Source organism: Lagenorhynchus albirostris, chromosome 13 (genome assembly GCF_949774975.1).
Source record: "Lagenorhynchus albirostris chromosome 13, mLagAlb1.1, whole genome shotgun sequence".
NCBI lineage: Eukaryota > Metazoa > Chordata > Mammalia > Artiodactyla > Delphinidae > Lagenorhynchus > Lagenorhynchus albirostris.
Genome location: NC_083107.1, coordinates 55,476,098 through 55,497,639, shown reverse-complemented (window position 1 = coordinate 55,497,639; position 21,542 = coordinate 55,476,098). Strand labels below are relative to the sequence as shown.

The window sequence follows — 21,542 nt, the reverse complement described above, 5'->3', positions numbered from 1 at the left end:
GATGTTAGAGCTGGAAAGTAATGCTTGAGGGAAAACAAAGTTTTGGAAGATTAATCTCATGGTAGAATGTAAGGTGAGCAAGAGGGAAGAGAGCCTGGATTCAGGCCATACAGTTAGATGATTGAATAAAGCCTCCAGATAAGTGGGCAGGGTTGAAGCACACTGAAGCAGAGAATGGAGAACAAAGCATTGATTGAACACAGAGTCTGCTGTTGGGCTCTGGGGAAGGTACAAAAGTGTCAGAGTTCCTGGGTCTTGCAGGAGCTCGAATAAGCATTAATTAGGATTTTGATTGCAAGGGACAGAAATCAACTTGAAGCAGCTTAAGCAAAAAGAGTGTTTTTTGTTTTTTGTTTTTTTAATGGACCGAATTATTTAATTAGGTTCTTTGTAAGAAGTTTAGAACACGACTTTGTGAGGATAAATTCCGTTTGTAAGAGCGAACACAGAGTGGAGGTAGCCCTGGAGTTGAGGAACGGCTTTGATTCTTCGCAGAATTTGTGAGTCCACAGCTTTCTGATCAACCTTCCGCTGCTCTGTAACCTCGTATTTCTCTCTCTCTGTGTCGAAGATCTCACCTTCCTGGGCTTACGCAGTTTCTTCTTCTTGAAGTAAGCATCAGTGAGATGTTCTGGGATTTTCACACCACTGATATCAATTTTGGTGGAAGTGGCAATGACAGATTTCTGGTGTGTTCTCCGCAGAGGATCTCGATTGAGGGACAGAGGCCCAGTCACAGGTAGCACGCCACTGCTCAGCTGCTTCAGGAAAATGACCCTCTTGCCTCTGTGGCGCCCAGTGAGGATAAGCAAAATGGTCCCAGGAGTGATGCTAGCGCGCAGTTTTCTCACATGCTTACTGAAGGGTTTTTTGCCGTGACTCAATAGCTTTCGAGGCACGTCTTCAGTAGGATGATACCTAGGCATTTTGCGAAGTTTAACCACCCGGGTACCGCCATTCTTGTCACCACCAACTGGTTTTGTGACAGTAGCAAGAACCTTCACCTTTTTCTTTTCAACCTTGGATTTAGCTGCTGAATACTTCCTCTTGTACAAGGCCTTTCCGGAATACATAGCCGATCGGGAATATCTGCCTGTTCCTCTGACCAGGACAGGGTTTCGGCGGCGGTGGGGCTTCCCCTTCTTAACTTGCTTCACCTGTTGTTGTTTTTTTTTCAGTTCCTGTCTTTTATTAACCAATATACAATCACTTGTCTTCTGGTTTGTTGAAACAATAGGTCAGACAACATTTGCCACCATAATGTCTGTCAAAGTGGCTGGCCATAAAAACTCCAGCACCACGTTCATCTGAAGGGCACTCCCGACGAAGGCAACTGATTTTGCCATTCTCCTCCACCTTATAGTATTTCAGGACAGCCAGCTTAACCTTCTTTCTCTTATGCTTGTTCTTCTTGGGAGTGGTGTAAGACTTCTTCCTTTTCTTAGCGCCACCACAAAGTCTCAACACAAGATGAAGGATGGACTCCTTTTCAGTGTTGTGTTCAGACAAAGTACGTCCATCTTCCAGTTGCTTGCCAGCAAAACTCAGTCTTTGCTGGGCAGGAGGAATTCCTTCCTCGTCCTGGATCTTGGCCTTTACGTTTTCTATCGTATCCGAGGGTTCGACCTCGAGAGTGACGGTCTTCCCCGTCAGGGTCTTCACGAAAATCTGCATATTGGCGGCTGGTGCCACCGCAGATGGCGGATCCGAAAAGAAGTGCTTCACCTTTTTAACCTTGCCACCAGCATCAGCCTTCTTGGCTTCAGGTTTTTTCTCCTTAGTATCTGGCTTCTCAGCCTTTTCACCCGCCATCTTGCGAGATGGGAAAAAGCAAAAAAAAAAGTGTTTTTAAGGAAATAGGGATACTTCATGAAGAACTGAAGCCATGTACTGGGAAGTTGGCAAAAAGTCCTGTGTCTATCTGGTCTCAGCTACTGTGTGTGTTTGCCTCATCTTCTTCATAGTCTCTCTCTCTCCTCTCCTGTCCTCTAACATCCCCTCACCTTCCTTCCTTTCCCCGCTCCCCTCTTCCTGTTCTCCTTTGTGGAGGAAAATGGCTTCCCTACAGTTCCTGAGTTTGCATGTTGCACTAAGTTTGCATGACACAGTTCCGGCTATATCAGAAGCTACCTCTCCATGTCTTCTTCCCAGTTTCAGATTTCCAGTAGAAAGAGTCTTCTTGACCCAGCATAGGACTCATTCTGTTCTGACTAGGGGGACAGGTTTTAAAATAGAAACATGGTTGCAGAAGACTTACCCTGTGAATTAGTGTGAGGACCACTGCCAGGAAAAAGTGTCTGCTATAGAGTGATGTGATGACCTTTAACTGAAAGCATGCTTCTGGAAGAGTTGAGCGGGAGAACACTATTGGTTTTTATTGTTTTAATTTTTTTTGAATTTTATTTTATTTTATTTTATATAGAGCAGGTTCTTATTAGTTACCTACTTTATACTTATCAGTGTATACATGTCAATCCCAATCTCCCACTTCATCCCACCACCGCCACCCCATCCTGCCACTTTCTCCCCTTGGTGTCCGTACGTTTGTTCTCTCCATCTGAGGAGCACACTATTGTTGAATGAGTAGATGACTATGAAGCTTTAAGGCAGCTTCATTAGAATCCATATTCTTGTCCCTTTCCCAAACTGCTTTAGTTCCCAAGTTCTGTAAAAATCTACAGATGAAGGAAGCAGGATACACTGTGGTTAAGAGCATATGTCTGGGGTTTAAGTTGTCTGTGTTTTGGATCCTGGCCTTGAGGACTTCAGCAAGTTATGGAACCTGCCTGAGCCTCAGGTTTCTCATCTATAAAATGGGTATCACCAGGATTAACTAAGATAATATGTGTAAAGTGCTTAGCACAATGCACCTAATAATGTTAGCAACTTAATTTTTAAACAAAAATTAACTGATGGGGCTGAAGTTGACATTAGCAGATCCAAATATCTTTCATAAACTGGACAAAAGAAAGATGCACTGGGAGGCGGGCAAGTGGTCAGCTTGGTTCTCCAGACATCCCCACGAACGTGGCCTCTAGAATAGGGGGTTTGGGTAGAAAAATAAGCCACGAAGATCTTGAGGCGCCAACGGGGACTTTAGAGATCACAGGTCATATGGGCCAGTTACACTCCCTTTTGTTCCTAGAGATTTAATATCTACCAGCCTATTAAATGGTCATGATTTGGAGAAGACAAGAAGAGGAATTACTTTCAGCTGGCCCTGGTCTTTAAATAACCCGGGGTACAACATCTTTCAAAACACAAAGGAGACCATGTGTAAAACATTAGTTAAATTCAGATATAAATCTAGTCTTTGACCAGTCCAAAACTAATCAATATGCTTTTTTTCTCTCTTTGAACTTTGCGTTTTCTGGCAACAACAAAAACCCCAAACCCCATCCAAAACCATCGTCCAGACAGCCCAGCTCCTATGCTCCCCTCCCTAGTGTCACATATTGTTGACAGACTTACTCTTGTTACCACATTCATTCCAGTGGTGATTCAAATTCTTCTGCAGAAATTGACTTGAAAGACAGAAAATTGCTCTTGTAATCACTTAATAAGGAATCCTGGACAAGGAATACAGCGCTACGAATATAGATTTACTCTTAGCTTTTATGGATGCATTTTTCTCAGTTATTTTCATTGAAAATCATGACGAACTAATTTAAATAGCAAAGTAAACTGAGATGGAAAATTACCCATAATAAGAAATTTGATGAAAATATAGACTGGCCTGGTTTTAAGCATATCAAGGACTCTTGGTTTAAATTGCAAATTCGGAGAGATTTGAAATGTGTTTGTTTGAATGTGTCAGCTTTAGGCAAAACTAAACTACTATGTTCCTTTCCAAAAATCAAGAATCTGCTCTGGAAAAAAATCATGCAGTGTGATGTACAAAGCAGAGGGGAAGGAAAGTAAGTAATGGGTGAGAAAGACCCACCCAAGGACTGCAGCCAGCTTCCCCAGGAAGATTCATGACCATGCCTCAATACTGTCCTGCAATTCTTTCCAAGAGATTTTACTATAACTCTAAATCATTTGAAGCAACTGCTGCTGTTACCAAAGCTATCTTTGCTTCAAAAAGAAGAAAATTCAGGACATGCAATATAATCCTCTCACTATCTAAGAGAGAAACCAGCCCATTTGTCATAAGAACTGAAAACATCAGCTACGTAGTAAATTAAACATTAGAGTTTCATACTTCAATATTATGTATCTTTTGTAAAAAGAAGAAAAGGGGGGCACACACAGGACATGGTTGGATGCAACAGTGATAAAGTGACTTAAATTTGGTTGACTAACTATAACCTACAAAAACCATTCTATTACAAATCCTTTTCAGTAAAAGGTAAGAAAATTCCATCAACATTTTTTTAAACATTCTGAGCTATTCACAACAAATGAATCCTTACCCTTACCAGATGTATAAGCATTTGTGTAATGCAGGGGGTTCATAACTTGGAAAGCGTCATCGAAGGCAGTGCTAACACAATGTTCCTCCCTTTGACTTGAATGCCCTCTTCTTCCCTATTAGGGTGATTATTGTTTCACAGTGTCCCAGGCATGAAAGGACTTTGAAGGGTCACTTTGCAACCCAGCTAGCAGCATTGGCATTACCAAAGAGCAGCTGGTTAGAAATGCAGAATCTTGGGGTCCACACCAGCCTTACTGACTCAGATCCTGCATTTTGACAGGATCCCCAAGTGATTCATATGCACATTGAAGATGAAACTATGCCACTCTAAGTCATCCCCCTGCCTTTGAGCAAAACTGTGCACAACGCATACACTGGTCTCATTCATCTAGTTTCAGGTCCTTTATAGTTTGTCCCGTTTGAGTCATTGAGAGGAAAGGGGAAATATACTCATTTAAGGAAGTCTTGCATAGCCTAACAGAGTTAGCAACTTCTTCAATATGTTCAAGTACCTATTCTTAGAAGCACTGCAGATTAGGTCAAAGGAAAGAGAAGCAGAAAATGGAGTGGGTTCAAATACCAAACTCTAATAAAGTAAGGGTAGTACAGAAGCTGAGTCTATGAGGGATGGGAAGAGCAATTTCACCAAATTACCAGTTCCAAAATTGTCTCTGCACTGTGGCTGATTTATAGTCCTGGAAGCTTAAAGCCTTGAAACTTCTTGCTCTGTTTCATTTCAGATTAGTAATTTTTATCTAGTACTTCCCTGCAGCTTAAAATGAAGGCCCTGGAACTATGAAAATGAATTTATGTGGTGGACTGCATGCTCATTCTGTAGCTATCCTATAGGTTTTAGATTTGTAACAAGTTTGGAATCTGGACAATAGAAAACTCTCTGTGGGTTAATGGCAGCCAACTTCTAAGCCAAAACTGAAGGACATAAGATAGCTTTGTATGTGTTTCAGGGTCCTCAAACTTAGCTGCGCATTAGAGTCGCCTAGATAACATTTTTTTACACAGCTTTCTTGAGATATAATTGACATATAATAAGCTGCACATATTTAAAGTGTATAGTAAGAAAGGGACTTCCCTGGTGGTCCAGTGGTTAAGACTCTGTGTGCTTCCACTGCAGGGGGCGCAGGTTGAATCCCTGGGCGGGGAACTAGGATCCCACATGGTGCCGTCAAAAAATTAATAATAAAAAAAAAATAAAGTATATGGTAGGATGAATTTTGATATATGTTATATGGCTGTGAAACTATCACCATGATCAAGCTAATTACCGCTAAAGTTTCCTCGTGCCCCTTGGTAATCCCTGCCCCCATTCTACAATAGCTTATCTGCTTTCTGCCACTATAGATTAGTTTTCATTTTCTAGAGTTTTACATAAATGGAACCATACTCTTTTTTTTTTTTTTTTTTTGGTCTGACATCTTTCGCTCAGCATAATTTTTCTGAGGCTCATCCAGGTTGTTGCCTGTATTAATAGTTTGCCCTTTTTATTGCTGAGTAATATTCCATTGTATGAATATACCACAGTTTATCTAACTGTTCCCCAGTGAAGGACATTTGGGTTGTTTCCAGTTTTAAGCAATTATGAATAACACTGCTAAAAATCTTCATGAACAAGTATGAGCATATAAGTTTTCATTTCTCTAGGTGAACACCTAGAAGTGGGTATGGTAAGTATACATTTAACTTTAAAAGAAACTGCCAAACTGGTTCCCAAAGTGGTTCTACCATTTTGCTTGCTCACCAGAAATGTATAAGAGTTCCAGTTGCTCCACCTCCTCTCCAGGAATAGGTGTTATCAGTATTTTTTATTTTAGCTATTTTGATAGATGTATAATAATATCTCCATTGTAGTATTAATTTACATCCTAATGACTGCTGATGTTGAGAATCTTTTCATGTGTATATTTGCCATCCTTATATCTTCTTTGGTGAGAGTCTTTCAAATCATTTGCTTATTTTTTAAATTGGGTTTTGTTTTCCTAATTGTTGAGTTTTGAGTTCATTATATATTCTGTATACAAGTCCTTTGTCAGATATACGATTGACAAATACTTCTTCCCAATCTTTTTATTCTCTTAACAATGTTTTTCAAAGGGCAGAAGTTCTTAATTTTGATAAAGTCTCATTTATTAATTTTTTTATGGATCCTACTTTCTGTGGTATAACTGACCCAAGGTCACAAAGATTTTCTTCTATGTTTTCTTCCAGAAGTTATATAATTTTAAGTTTTATATTTAGGTCTATAATCCATTTTGAGTTAATTTTTATGTATGAGGCAAGGTTTGGAACGATGTTTACTTTTTTGCATGTGGATATGCAATAGTTCCAGCACCATTTATTGAAATGACTGGCCTTTCTCTACTGAATTGCCCTTGCACCTTTGTGCAAAAGCCAGTTGGCCATATATTTGTGGGTATATTCTAAATTCTCCATCTGTTCCATTGATCTATCTTTATACTAATGTCACGTTGTCTTGATTACTATAGCTTTATTGTTAGCCTTGAAATCCAACTCTATTCTTTTTCTAAGAAAGATAAGAACTTTAGAATGAACTTAAGTTTTACATTGTTTATCAATTTCTGGGTTTTAAAAGTCTAATAGTGTGATTTTGATTGGGATTGCATTGATTTTATAGATCTATTTGGGGAGAACTGACATCTTAACAATTTTGAATCTCCTAATCCATGAACACAGTATATCTCTCCATATATGTAGGTCTCTCTCAGCAATGTTTTTTCAGCATACACGTCTCAGACTCCTTTTGTGAGGTTTAATTTTAAGTAGTTGATATTCTTATGCACTTGTAAATGCTGATGTTTATATAAGTTCAGTTTCCAGTTGTTTGTTGAAATTATTTAGAAATACAGTTGATTATTAATATTGAACTTGTATCCTGCAGCCTCGCTAAACTCAGTTATTAGTTTTGCAGCTTTTTGGTAGATTCCATAGAATTTTCTATATGGATAATTATGTTGTCTGAGAATAAAGACAGCTTTACTTCTTGTCCAGTCTGACTTCCTCTTATATTTTTTCTTGCCTTATTGTGCTGGCTAGAAGCAATACATAGCTGAATAAAAATAGTGAAAATGGACAACCTTGCTTTGTACTTGGTCTTAGAGGAAAGACAGTCAGTCTTTCCCATTAAGTATGATGTTAGCTTTAAGTTTTTCATAGATGCCTTTTCTCAAGTTGAGAAGTTCCCTACTTTGCTGAGAGTTGCTTTTTTAAAAATCAGAAATGGACTTTGAATTCTGTCAAATTATTTTTCTACATCTACTGAGATATTCATATGGTTTTTCTTTTAAGTCTGTTAATATGGTGAATTACATTGATTGATTTTCAAATATCAAACTAACCTTGCATTCTTGAGATAAACCAACTTGCTCATTATTTATTATCTTTTATAAATATTGTTAGATTCTATTTGCTAAAATTTGCTTAAGAACTTTTGCATCTATACTCATGAGAGATATTGATCTCTAGTTTTCTTTTCTTGTAATATTTTTGTCTAGTTCTGGTATCAGAGTAATGCTGGTCTCATGGAATGAGTTGGGATATAGTCCATCCTTTTCAATTTACTTGAAGTGTTCGTGTGTAGAATTGGTATTATTTCTTCCTTAAATATTTGATAGAATTCACCATCTTGGATTGAAATTTTCTTTGTGGGAAGATTTTTAACCACTAATTCAATTTATTTAATAGATGTAGAGTTATACAGGTTATCTATTTTTTTAATAAATGGTAAATTGCATCAAAGAATCTTTCCATTTCCTCTAATTTGGTCATATTTGTTGACACAAAGTTGTTCTTGATATTCCCTTATAATACTTTTATTCCATAATATCTATGGAATCTATAGTGATATCACCTCTCTCAATCCTGATATTAGTAATTTGTGTCTTCTTTCTCTTCTTTTCCTGATCAGTCTGGCTAGAGGTTTATCAATTTTATTGAACTTCTCAAAGAACCAGCTTTTAATTTCATGGATTTTTCTCCATTGTTTTTCTGTTTTCTATTTCACTAATTTCTTCTCTAATCTTTATAATTTACACTTTTCTGCTTAGTTTAGGTTTAATTTGCTGTTTTTTCTAGTTGCTTAAGGTGGTATCTAAAGCCATTGGTTTGAGACCTTTCTTCTTCTATACTGTAAGTGTTTAGTGGTATAAATTTCCCTATAAATATATTTTGGCTGAATTTCACAAATTTTGATATGTTGTGTTTTCATTTAGTTCCAAATATTTCCTAACTGCCCTAATTCTCCTTAGACCTGTAGGTTATTTGGAAGTATGCAAATTTGTTCCCAAATAATTGGCTATTTCCCAGATATCTTTCTGTTACTAACATCTAGCTTAATTCCACTGTGATCAAATTACACACTCTTCTGATTTGGATATTTTTTAATTTCTTAAGGCTTATCTTATAGCTAGAATATGGTCTATTTTGGAAAATTTTCTGTGTGCTCTTGAAAAGAATATATACTCTGACATTGTTAAGTGGAATGTCAATTAAGTCTAATCGGTTGATAGCATTGCTCAAGTCTTCTATATCCTCACTGATTTTTCTATCTTACTTGTTCTGTCAATTATTGAGAGAAGGGTTTTGAAATCTCCAACTATAATTATAGGTTTGTTTCTTTCTCTTCTACAATTCTAAATATCCCACTGCCAAGGCTACACATGATACCAATTAATTCAGAATCTCTGGGGGCGTGACCCAGGCATCAGTATTTTTTTTAACTCCCCGAGTGATTCCAATGTGTAGTCAAGTTTGAGAACCACTGCCTTATGCAGTCCACATTGCGGATTCAACAGATTCTCAAATGCATTATCTTATTTAATCTTCATACCTGCCTTTGAGGTAGACGTTATTCGTTCCTATTTTACAGGAAATGAAATTGAGTCATAGACAGTTGTCCAACATCACACAGTTGATCAGAGGGCCTAGCTGGGACTTAAACCCAGGTTACCTAACTCAAAGTTTTTTACTTTGAGGTACTTATATTTTGTTCTGTGTGATGCGTTTATTGACTCGAATTCTGTCTGTATTTCCATCCTGCTCCCCTAATACACTCTTTTGGGTTGTGGGCAGAGTCATGTCTAACCCTAAACTTATAATTTTCACTGGACCTACCACAGTGTCTGTACCCTGGAGATGACTTTAAGGCTTTTTGTTTTCTCTTGAAAGATCTAAGTATCTGGGTTCATCTGACCACATAGTAGTCATCAATCTGCCTTTTTCATGGTCCATCCACAATCTAAGGTTTAAATCAACTGTAATTAACACTGGCACTTAACACAGACTCTTCTCCTAAAACCTTCTCAGGTTGCAGACTGTCAGCCTGCTTCACTCCATCAATATACGACATTGGCAGCCTGGGACCAGAATTTGTCCTGAGCTGCCCATGCAAGTTTGGGGCAAGATTGTAAGGGAAGAGCAGCTTGGGGTGGATGCATCTCCTGTGGGTAAAGGGTGTTTTGTTTGAGTGCTTCCAAGTGCTGGTACGCTATGATTAGTTAAGTTGGCCAAGGGTTAATATTTAAAAATCAGGAATTATTTGAACCATTCCTCCAGGTGAGTTGCTCAGCTGCCTTCAGGGAAGGCACCCAAAATAGACCATTAATGTTAGAGAAAGGCTAATATAGGATGCCTCTTTGGCTCTCTCTTTTTGTTCACAGGTATCATCAGACTCAATATAGACTAATGAATGGATGTGAGTTTGTTCCTTTTTGTAAATATTCAACTATGCAAATCCTTTCCCCCACTGCCTCTTGGACCTATTTCCTGTATCTGTTATCTTTAGATTCTCTCATCTGACTCCTACTATTGTCAATTAGTCACATTCTGAGCTCAAGATTTGATAGTTGCTGATGTGACTTCCTTTAGTTTTTGAATATTTTTTTCACTTACTGCCCAAAGTTAAAACAACCACAACAAGTTAAGGAGCTTGAGTATTTTTTTTTTAAAGAATTATTTATGGGCTTCCCCGGTGGCGCAGTGGTTGAGAGTCTGCCTGCCGATGCAGGGGACACAGGTTCGTGCCCCGGTCCGGGAAGATCCCACATGACGTGGAGCGGCTGGGTCCGTGAGCCATGGCCGCTGACCCTGCGCGTCCAGAGCCTGTGCTCTGCAACGGGAGAGGCCACAACAGTGAGAGGCCCGCGTACTGCAAAAAAAAAAAAGAAAAAAAAAAAGAATTACTTATTACTAAAATAAGTCTACAACAACACTAAAGGTATTTAAAAAGAAAAACATCACTCATTTTTCCACCATTTAACACAACCACTTTCCCTTCTCCCAAATATCCTTTCAGTCTTCAGTCAGATATAGAAATTACATTATTATAATATAATTACATAATTTTAATGTTCATATAATTTTTGTGTTCCACTTTTTTAGCATCACTTAATAAACACTTTCCTTGTATAGTCTTCCTAATCATCATTTTTTGTGGCTACATGGTTTTCCACAGATATATCATAATTTTTTTAACCATTCCTCTGCTATGTTTCCAGTTTTCACTATTACAAGTGATTCTCCCATAAATATCTATATACGTATAAAGATTTCCTCCCCCCTTCTTCTTTTGAATTATTTCCTTTGTAGAAATTTCCAGGAGTGCTATTACCATACTGAAGGATTTGAATGATTTTCAGGGATTATGAGCTCTTAAAAAGGCAGCACCAAAGAGTTCATAGCCCACGTCATCTCTTGATTTGTTGAATTGATTATGATATGGAAGAGCCAAGTTACTTCCTAAAGCACCATTCATTGTCCAATCTTATCCCACAGAGCAGCTTGAGCAATACAAATAAAGGCATCTCCATCACCTTATTCTTTAGTCCACTGAAACCCACTTAAAAAAAAAAATTCCTCACACATTTTAAGTGATGAGATGAGCTTTTGGAATAAGTTTTAAGAAACTCCAGAACAAAATCATAGGCAAATCAAGGATGCACCTCCTGAGATAAATCCTGTCTTAGCAACGAAATGAGGACACACTATGTGCATGGCAGGGGGACAGTAGGAAGAAGTTGCAGGTCAGTTATGACTGGAACGTCTGTGTCACAGTTGTCCCCTGCAAACTGGTTTCTGGGAGCTGGGTCAAAGCAGCCTGAGTTGAAAGCCAAACACAGACAGCAGCTGTTGAGGATGTAAAGTCTCTGGTTGGGGTGGATAGGGAGCTGGGTGTGGTCACCCATAGGCCAATTTCCACCCCACCCTGCAAGCCCAGGGACGGGGGTTGAGAAGAGGGAACTTCCTGTGTTGCATTCCGGTGCTCCTTTCTGGGCTTAGTGGGAATCTGCGAGAATGCTGGAGACTGGCTGCCAGGCCTGACTGCCCTACACACACTCCCTCAACCGTGTTCCGCTGCAATACACCGAGGCTTCTGAGAATGCCACATCCAGGGAGCCAGGATGCACGACTGACCTGGACGGCTGCACTGTCCTGGCCATAGCCCTGGATATAAAGTACAAGTAAATCCCACTACCATTCTCGAGGGACTGAGGGAAACTGCAGGGAGCACGTGGATCTTTCCTGCCCTGCACAAGTAAGCGCTAAGCCGCCAGGTCGATGCCAGCCCCTTCCGCGATTTCCCAGAACGTCTGACAAGAGCCCGCAGGCTGCATCACTGAGCAAGGAATCTTCATTATTCATTTCAACATCACTCTTCTTGGAAACCCTGACTGTTCCACTCTCCAGAAATAATCCATCAAACTTTTCCCTTTGTTGAAGTCACACTGCAAAAACTCCCATAATCAAATTCCCCACGTTCGGATCCCTGTTGACGTTATGTAATAACAGAGTCCAGAGAGAAAAGAGTGGGTCAGACTATTTTTTTCTTTCTTTCTCTCTCTGTCTTTTAACTTTGTATCATGAAACGTTTCAAACACACACAAAGTGAGACAGAATGGAATAGTGAACCCCCATGTTCCTACCACCCAGTTTGAACAATCTCTACAGGTGCCAATCTTGTTGCAACTAGCACCCTACTTCTATCTCCTTCCCCCACAAATATGCACTTTTTTTAACTGGAATTTTTAAAAGCAAGCTCCAGACACAATGTCATTTTACTCATAAATACTTCAGTATGCATCTCTATCTAAAAAGGACTTTCTTTTTCGACATAACCTCTATAGGCACTAGTATTTAGCAACTACTGGTATTTGTATGGTATTGATATTTAGTGCAAGGTGTGACAATAAGCCCTTTTACACAATTTAGTTAATGAAATCTCAGCTTAGCAGAGAAGCACCTTGGAAATTCACAACCTCCCTGGGAGAAAGAAATGCTCTGGCCTTGAGAACATTGCTATTTGCATTTTACTCATGAAGAAATCTGCTCAGCCAATTCAGGGTAAGCTGTGGAGAGGCTGCAGTCCAAGAGACGGCAGAGCTTGGAACAAGAGGCGTGTCAGAGCCTGACTGGCTCCATCCACCCTGGATATTCAAGGTATTAAAAGGACAAAGCTTCCTCATCGGAAAACTTCCTTTAAAAAAAAGACAAAAACAAAAATCCTTCCTCACACCCATAAATTACATTTTCAAGATAGAAGCACGCAGGCTTCTTAAAAAAGTAGTGCCTTAAAAAAACAAACAAACAAACCCCACCATTCATAAAAAGGGTTTTGAAAAATCCAAATTATGTTTCTACTTATCAAGTGCGTGTGCATAGGGAGCATTAGAGGAATGTTGCTTCAAGCCTAAGCAATCTCAGTGTAAGTATTTCTGTTTGCTGTGTGCTCTTCCTTTGCAATCTCTGCACCTAATCTATGTACCTGCACTCAGGAGATACCTGCAGAGGAGCAGGACTCACCCTAGGAAAGGTTCGACTGCACAGCATAGACTTGGGGTGTGTCTCTGCCTCAAGAACAGGTTGATAAACCCACTCTCAGTCACACAGGCTTTGGCCTTCTAACTCCAGCCTCCTAGACTCAAAACCCCAGGTGAGCCTCGAGAGACAGTCGCCGCGTACTGCTGATTTTCCCTGATGATTGATTGCCCTTACTTTATGCAAGATTGCTCAGTTTGGATGGATGCCCTCCCTCCTCAGGTCCAGTTCACCGTGGCTGGAGATTGGGATGTGTGACACAAAGGAGCTGCCACCCACCATTGTGGGTGAGGACTCTGCATGAGGAGGGAGACAGATATTGTAACCCTGTCAGCACTGTACATAGTGCCCACTGAAAACTGAGCTACTTTCATAGGCTTCAATAGATGTTCCCTCCACGTGGCCCACTCTTGCGATGTCTGTGTGACTTGCCCCTTTGCCACCTTCACGTCTTTCAAGTCTCTGCACAACTACCCCATTATCAGAGGGGCCTTCCTCCCACTCCCCACATCAAATGCTGCTCTTCAACCCTTTCTTCTGCCTTGTCTGTCTCTAGACCACTTATCACAACCAGATACATGGTTATCATTTGTTGTCTGTTTTGGTCGTTGTAATATCCCTTGAACCTAGATCAGTGCCTAGAACGTCCAGCAAGGGTTCACCACATTTGTACAGAATGAATGACCTCCTTAAGAGCAAGACTGAGACAGCAGAAGCAAGAAGAACTACAATCCTGCAGCCTGTGGAACAAAAACCACATTCACAGAAAGATAGACAAGATGAAAAGGCAGAGGGCTATGTACCAGATGAAGGAACAAGATAAAATGCCAGAAAAACAACTAAATGAAATGGAGATAGGCAACGTTCCAGAAAAATAATTCAGAATAATGATAGTGAAGATGATCCAGGACCTTGGAAAAAGAATGGAGGCAAAGATCAAGAAGATGCAAGAAATGTTTAACAAAGACCTAGAAGAATTAAAGAACAAACAAACAGAGATGAACAACACAATAACTGAAATGAAAAATACACTAAAAGGAATCAATAGCAGAATAACTGAGGCAGAAGAATGGGTAAGTGACCTGGAAGACAGAATGGTGGAATTCACTGCTGCGGAAGAGAATAAAGAAAAAAGAATGAAAAGAAATGAAGACAGCTTAAGAGACCTCTGGGACAACATTAAATGCACCAACATTCGCATTATAGGGGTCCCAGAAGGAGACGAGAGAGAGAAAGGACCAGACAAAATATTTGAAGAGATTATAGTCAAAAACTTCCCTAACATGGGAAAGGAAATAGCCACCCAAGTCCAGGAAGTGCAGAGAGTCCCATACAGGATAAACCCAAGGAGAAACATGCTGAGATGCATAGTAATCAAATTGGCAAAAATTAAAGACAAAGAAAAATTATCAAAAGCAGCAAGGGAAAAATGACAAATAACATACAAGGGAACTCCCATAAGGTTAACAGCTGATTTCTCAGCAGAAACTCTACAAGCTAGAAGGAAGTGACATGATATACTTAAAAGTGATGAAAGGGAAGAACCTACAACCAAGATTATTCTACCTGGCAAGGATCTCATTCAGATTCAATGGAGAAATCAAAACCTTTACAGACAAGCAAAAGCTAAGAGAATTCAGCACCACCAAACCAGCTCTACAACAAATGCTAAAGGAACTTCTCTAAGTGGGAAACACAAGAGAAGAAAAGGACCTACAAAAACAAACCCCCCAAAATTAAGAAAACGGTAATAGGAACATACATAACGAATATTAACTTAAAGGTGAATGGATTAAATACTCCAACCAAAAGACACAGGCTTGCTGAATGGATACAAAAACAAGACCCATATATATGCTGTCTTCAAGAGACCCACTTCAGACCTAGGGATACATACACACTGAAAGTGAGGGAATGGAAAAGATATTCCATGCAAATGGAAATCAAAAGAAAGCTGGAGTAACAATACTCATATCAGATAAAATAGACTTTAAAATAAAGAATGTTACAAGAGACAGGGAAGGACACTACGTAATGATCAAGGGCTCAATCCAATAAGAAGATATAATAATTATAAATATATATGCACCCAACTTAGGAGCACCTCAATACATAAGGCAACTGCTAACAGTTCTAAAAGAGGAAATCGACAGTAACACAATAATAGTGGGGGACTTTAACACCTCACTTACACCAATGGACAGATCATCATCCAAACAGAAAATTAATAAGGAAACACAAGCTTTAAATGACACAATAGACCAGATAGATTTAATTGATATTGATAGGACATTCCATCCAAAAACAGCAGATTACACTTTCTTCTCAAGTGCACACGGAACATTCTCCAGGATAGATCACATCTTGGGTCACAAATCAAGCCTCAGTAAACTTAAGAAAATTGAAATCATATCAAGCATCCTTTCTGACCACAATGCTATGAGATTAGAAATCAATTACAGGGAAAAAAACGTAAAAAACACAAACACATGGAGGCTAAACAATACATTACTAAATAACCAAGAGATCACTGAAGAAATCAAAGAGGAAGTCAGAAAATACCTAGAGACAAATGACAATGAAAACATGACGATCCAAAACCTATGGGATGCAGCAAAAGCAGTTCTAAGTTGGAAGTTTATAGCTATATAAGCCTACCTCAAGAAATAAGAAACATCTCAAATAAACAATCTAACGTTACACCTAAAGGAACTAGAGAAAGAAGAACAAGCAAAACCCAAAGTTAGCAGAAGGAAAGAAATCATAAAGATTAGAGCAGAAATAAATGAAATAGAAACAAAGAAAACAATAACAAAGATCAAAACTAAAAGCTGGTTCTTTGAGAAGATTAACAAAATTGATAAACCATTAACCAGACTCATCAAGAAAAAGAAGGAGAGGACTAAAATCAATAAAATTAGAAATGAAAAAGGAGAAGTTACAACAGACACTGCAGAAATACAAAGCCTCCTAAGACACTACTACAAGCAACTCTATGCCAATAAAATGGACAACCTGGAAGAATTGGACAAATTCTTAGAAAGGTATAACCTTCCAAGACTAAACCAGGAAGAAATAGAAAATATGAACAAACCAATCACAAGTAATGAAATTAAAACTGTGATTAAAACTCTTCCAACAGGGCTTCCCTGGTGGTGCAGTGGTTGAGAGTTTGCCTGCCGATGCAGGGGACACGGGTTTGTGCCCCGGTCCGGGAAGATCCCACATGCCGCGGAGCGGCTGGGCCCGTGAGCCATGGCCGCTGAGCCTGCGCGTCTGGAGCCTGTGCTCCGCAACGGGAGAGGCCACAACAGTGAGAGGCCCGCGTACCGGAAAAAAAAAAAAACTTCCAACAAACAGAAGTCCAGGACCAGATGGCTTCACAGGTGAATTTTATGAAACATTTAGAGAAGAGCTAACACCCATCCTTCTCAAACTCTTCCAAAAAATTGCAGAGGAAGGAGAACTCCCAAACTCATTCTATGAGGCCACCATCACCCTGATACCAAAACCACACAAAGATACTACAAAAAAAGAAAATTACAGACAAATATCACTGATGAATACAGATGCAAAAATCCTCAACAAAATACTAGCAAACAGAATCTAACAACACATTAAAAGGATCATACACCATGATCAAGTGGGATTTATCCCAGAGATGCAAGGATTCTTCAATATATGCAAATCAATCAGTGTGATACACCATATTAACAAAATGAAGAAGAAAAACCATATGATCATCTCAATAGAGGCAGAAAAAGCTTTTGACAAAATTCAACACCAATTTATGATAAAAACTCTCCAGAAAGTGGGCATAGAGGGAAGCTACCTCAACATAATAAAGGCCATATACAACAAACCCACAGCAAACATCATTCTCAATGGTGAAAAACTGAAAGCATTTCCTCTAAGATCAGGAACAAGACAAGGATGTCCACTCTCACCACTGTTATTCAACATAGTTTTGGAAGTCCTAGCCACGGCAATCAGAGAAGAAAAAGAAATAAAAGGAATACAAATTGAAAAAGAAGAAGTAAAACTGTCACTGTTTGCAGATGACATGATACTATACATAGAGAATCCTAAAGATGCCACCAGAAAACTACTAGAGCTAATCAATGAGTTTGGTAAAGTTGCAAGATACAACATTAATGCACAGAAATCTCTTGCATTCCTATACACTAATGATGAAAAATCTGAAAGAGAAATTAAGGAAACACTCCCATTTACCATTGCAACAAAAAGAATAAAATACCTAGGAATAAACTTACCTAGGGAGACAAAAGACCTGTAATGCAGAAAACTATAAGACACTGATGAAAGAAATTAAAGATGATACCAATAGATGGAGAGATATACCATGTTCTTGGATTGGAAGAATCAATATTGTGAAAATGACGATACTACCAAAAGCAATCTACAGATTCAATGCAATCCCTATCAAATTACCAATGGCATTTTTTATGGAACTAGAACAAAAAAATCTTAAAATTTGTATGGAAACATAAAAGACCCCGAATAGCCAAAGCAGTCTTGAGGGTAAAAAACAGAGCTGGAGGAATCAGACTCCCTGACTTCAGACTATACTACAAAGCTACAGTAATCAAGACAATATGGTACTGGCACAAAAACAGAAATATAGATCAATGGAACAGGATAGAAAGCCCAGAGATAAACCCACGCACCTATGGTCAACTAATCTATGACAAAGGAGGTGAGGATATACAATGGAGGAAAGATAGTCTCTTCAATAAGTGGTGCTGGGAAAACTGGACAGCTACATGTAAAAGAATGAAATTAGAACACTCCCTAACACCATACATAAAAATAAACTCAAAATGGATTAGAGACCTAAATGTAAGACTGGGCACTATAAAACTCTCATTTAGGTCAAAATGGATTAGAGACCTAAATGTAAGACTGGGCACTATAAAACTGGGCACTATAAGAACACCCTTTGACATAAACCACAGCAAGATATTTTTTGATCCACCTCCTAGAGTAATGGAAATAAAAACAAAAATAAACAAATGGGACCTAATGAAACTTAAAAGCTTTTGCACAGCAAAGGAAACCATAAACAAGACAAAAAGACAACCCTCAGAATGAGAGAAAATATTTGCAAATGAATCATTGGACAAAGGATTAATCTCCAAAATATAACAAACAGCTCATGCAGCTCAATATTAAAAAAACAAACAACCCAATCCAAGAATGGGCAGAAGACCTAAATAGACATTTCTCCAAAGAAGATATACAGATTGCTGGGGGTGGGGGGTTGTGTTGGGATGAATTGGGAGATTGGGATTGACGTGTGTACACTGATGTGTGTAAAATGGATGACTAATAAGAAAATAAATAAATAAACATTAAAAAAATTTTTTTTTAATTTTTAAGTGGAAAAAAAAAAAAGAGCAAAACCTTGTCCTCTTCTCCTACCACATCCGACTGATAAGAGCAGGCCAACTGAAAACAGATGCTCCTTGCTGAGCAGGGGCTCTGTAAGAAATCCATGGGGAGATACAGATGAGCTTTCCAGAGCCAACACTCACCGCAAAAACCTAGCTGTTCTAGTAGGAATGTCAATTTCTTAAATCTGTATCTACTGTGACTACCTTCGAGCTTGGGACCACCAGCTCATCCTTTGTTCTTACCCTTCAGGGTCTATGTGAAGCTTCCCAGTGGCCTGAGTAATAAACTTTCAGGCACGTATGCTTTAATAATAATACATCCCTCTCAGAGCTACACAACTGAAAGGTGTTCCTTCAACAACAGAAAAATTTATTGCTTTCTTCCCCCACAGAAAAACCACAAAAATATTTTCTTCTTGCCTTCAGCAGTGAGTTCCAAGTTTCATTAGAGAACCGGCCAGATGCTTCCTCCTAGCTTGTATGGGAAGAAATTAAGATAAAGGGCATTTGAAACTCTACCTCTGCACACCTGCCTCATACCTTATTCCCTCATGACAGGTCTTCTTCCTGTTTTCCCGGGGTTGGGGATGGAGAGCTGTGTAGGACCTGCTTCCTCCGGCAGCTGGGGCTCTGGAGCCCCCCTGCCCCCTTTCCTTCTGGATTTAATAATAGATGGCTCTTATTGAATTGTGCACCTGCCATAAACCAGACACTGCACTGTACAAATTGTTTCAAATTCTTAACCCCCAAACTGGAAAAGGGCTGTAACCTGAGTGTCTGCTGCCTAGACAGCCCCTCTATCCATAAAAGCAGACTCTATCTTTCTGTCTCTGTCACTAAGAATCACTTTGCTCCAGTATATTTGCAGAAAGGGATGGGTCTCTCATCTCCAAAGCCAGTCCAGGCTGCTGCCTATGCCTCTGCTTTCACCTGCCCTTAAACTCCACACTCAGCCAGGGTCTCTGCTCGCTAGAGTGTGGGTCTTGGCCTGTGTTCCGGGACTGCCATCTTCCCTGGACATGACACCGATGGTGCCTCGGGGATGTGGTAGGCAGGACAATGGCCCTCAAGAATGTCCACATTCTGGAATCTGTGAATATGTTACCTTACGTGGCAAAAGGACTTTGCAGATGTGATTAAGTTAAGGACCTTGAGTTGGGGAGATTGTCCTGGAATATCTGGGTGAACACGATGTAACCACAAGGGTCCTTATAAGAGAAGGAGAGTAAGAGTCAGAGAGGGAGATGTGACAATGTAAGCAGAGGTCAGAGGGATGTGAGGAAAAGGCCAAGGAATGCGGGCTGTGCTTAGAAGCTGAAAAGGGCAAGAAAACAGATTCTTGCCTGGTGCCTTCAGAAGGAATGCAGCCCTGCAGATGCCTTGATTTTAGGTCTTCTAACCTGCAGACCAGTAAGATAATAAATTTGTGGCATTGGTGACAGTGTGTTATACCAGCCATGGGAAACTAATACAAGGGACAATGCGGGGAAGCCACATTTGCCTTTGTTGTGCTGTCGCCTAATTCTACACCTCTAACATGTATGTGTAAGCCACTTCATTGAAAATTTGGGGATATGTAGAAGGGGAAAAAATCTGAATATGAAATATGATTGTTCCCAGAGGCCAAGGGGAGAAGGAAAAAACCTTAGCAGGGTGTCTTCATAGGCATGGCCCATTTCCTCTCCTTAATGACCAGCCCCAAGGCCCAACCTCTGTTTCTTCTTTTCCTCTGTGAGCCTACTTGTCTCCATGGCAAAATTCATTCATTCAACAAATGTTTACTAAATACCAACGATGTCCCAGGCACTGTTCTAGGTGCTGGGATTAAAGCACACGAAAGACAAAGAATACAAGCTATCACTATGTTTACATTTTAATGCAACCCCCCATCCCGGCCCATGAAATCCCCACTCAACAAGATCCAACCCAACCTCACCTCTTACCACAAATAGGATCACCTGTAAGGTAAAGATACTCCACAGCCATGCATTCCTCAAAGTCTGAGTTACTCAGTTAGAAGTAATGCCATGTAGTTAGATGAGGCCCAGAACAACCCAAGGGAGGCTTCATTTCTCCAGTTCTTGTTCTCTTCAGGGTCCCTCTGCCAGCGTGTAGTCAGGATACCCCTCCTCATTCTTCCTGTGGTCTTCTGATTGCTTGTAACTCTCAGATCTCTCTCTCTCTCTCTCTCTCTCTCACACACACACCCCAAAGACAAACCATTAGTCTCAGTCCAAATCCATAGTAAGGAAGGGAGGGGAGAATCTTCCAACACATATTCCAATCTTCCCACATATTCTCCCCAACTAAATCTAAATGGGGGCATGCCTTATTTTTGCTATGCGAAGCATCTCCAATTCCCCTTTTCTCAGCTCCCACCTGTAGACTATGCCCAGGGCCTACCCATGCACTAGAAATGCTGCCCATCATGGTACCTTCCTAAACAGAAAGACCTCTACTCCTTACATCATCCCCTGCTATGCAGAAACTCGGTAGATGTGCCTTTTTGATGCATTGAGCCACATCACATTCCTACCTATGATTTCCTCCACTCACAGATTCCATTAGGATGTGAATCTGCACTCTCTGTCCCCCATCCATAGCAAGCCCTCAAGAGTTGAGACTTTCCTTCTAGTTATAGAAAGGAGCCCCCAAGGGAAAATACCTTCTTTTCATAACTGATACACAATCCTCTCTTCCTTCTCCTCTCCTATGGTCTTTTCCTAACGAAGGATGCACAGGCACCATCAAGCAAATACTTTTGATTAAAGCAAATGTCAGCTCTCTGGGCGCTGAGGAATTTCAGAAGGAAGAAATGTTATTGGTAAAATCCAATTAAGCTTACCACCATTAGCTGTGTAATGCTG

At 39.8% G+C, this 21,542-nt stretch overlaps 2 protein-coding genes across 2 annotated transcripts; both read right to left on the bottom strand.

Annotated features, from left to right (window-relative positions):
* Nucleotides 1-370: 370 nt before the first annotated feature.
* Nucleotides 371-1,812, bottom strand: LOC132531482 (large ribosomal subunit protein eL6-like). The gene is given in 3 exon segments (XM_060169299.1): nt 371-584; nt 587-1,157; nt 1,726-1,812. Coding segments are annotated over 3 exon segments (843 nt in total). The 3' UTR covers nt 371-399.
* LOC132531483 (ubiquitin-ribosomal protein eS31 fusion protein-like) lies at nt 1,173-1,677 on the bottom strand. Its single transcript, XM_060169300.1, has one exon. It carries the CDS (start codon nt 1,672-1,674, stop codon nt 1,207-1,209), a length of 468 nt encoding a protein of 155 aa, XP_060025283.1. The 5' UTR covers nt 1,675-1,677; the 3' UTR covers nt 1,173-1,206.
* Nucleotides 1,813-21,542: the final 19,730 nt, after the last annotated feature.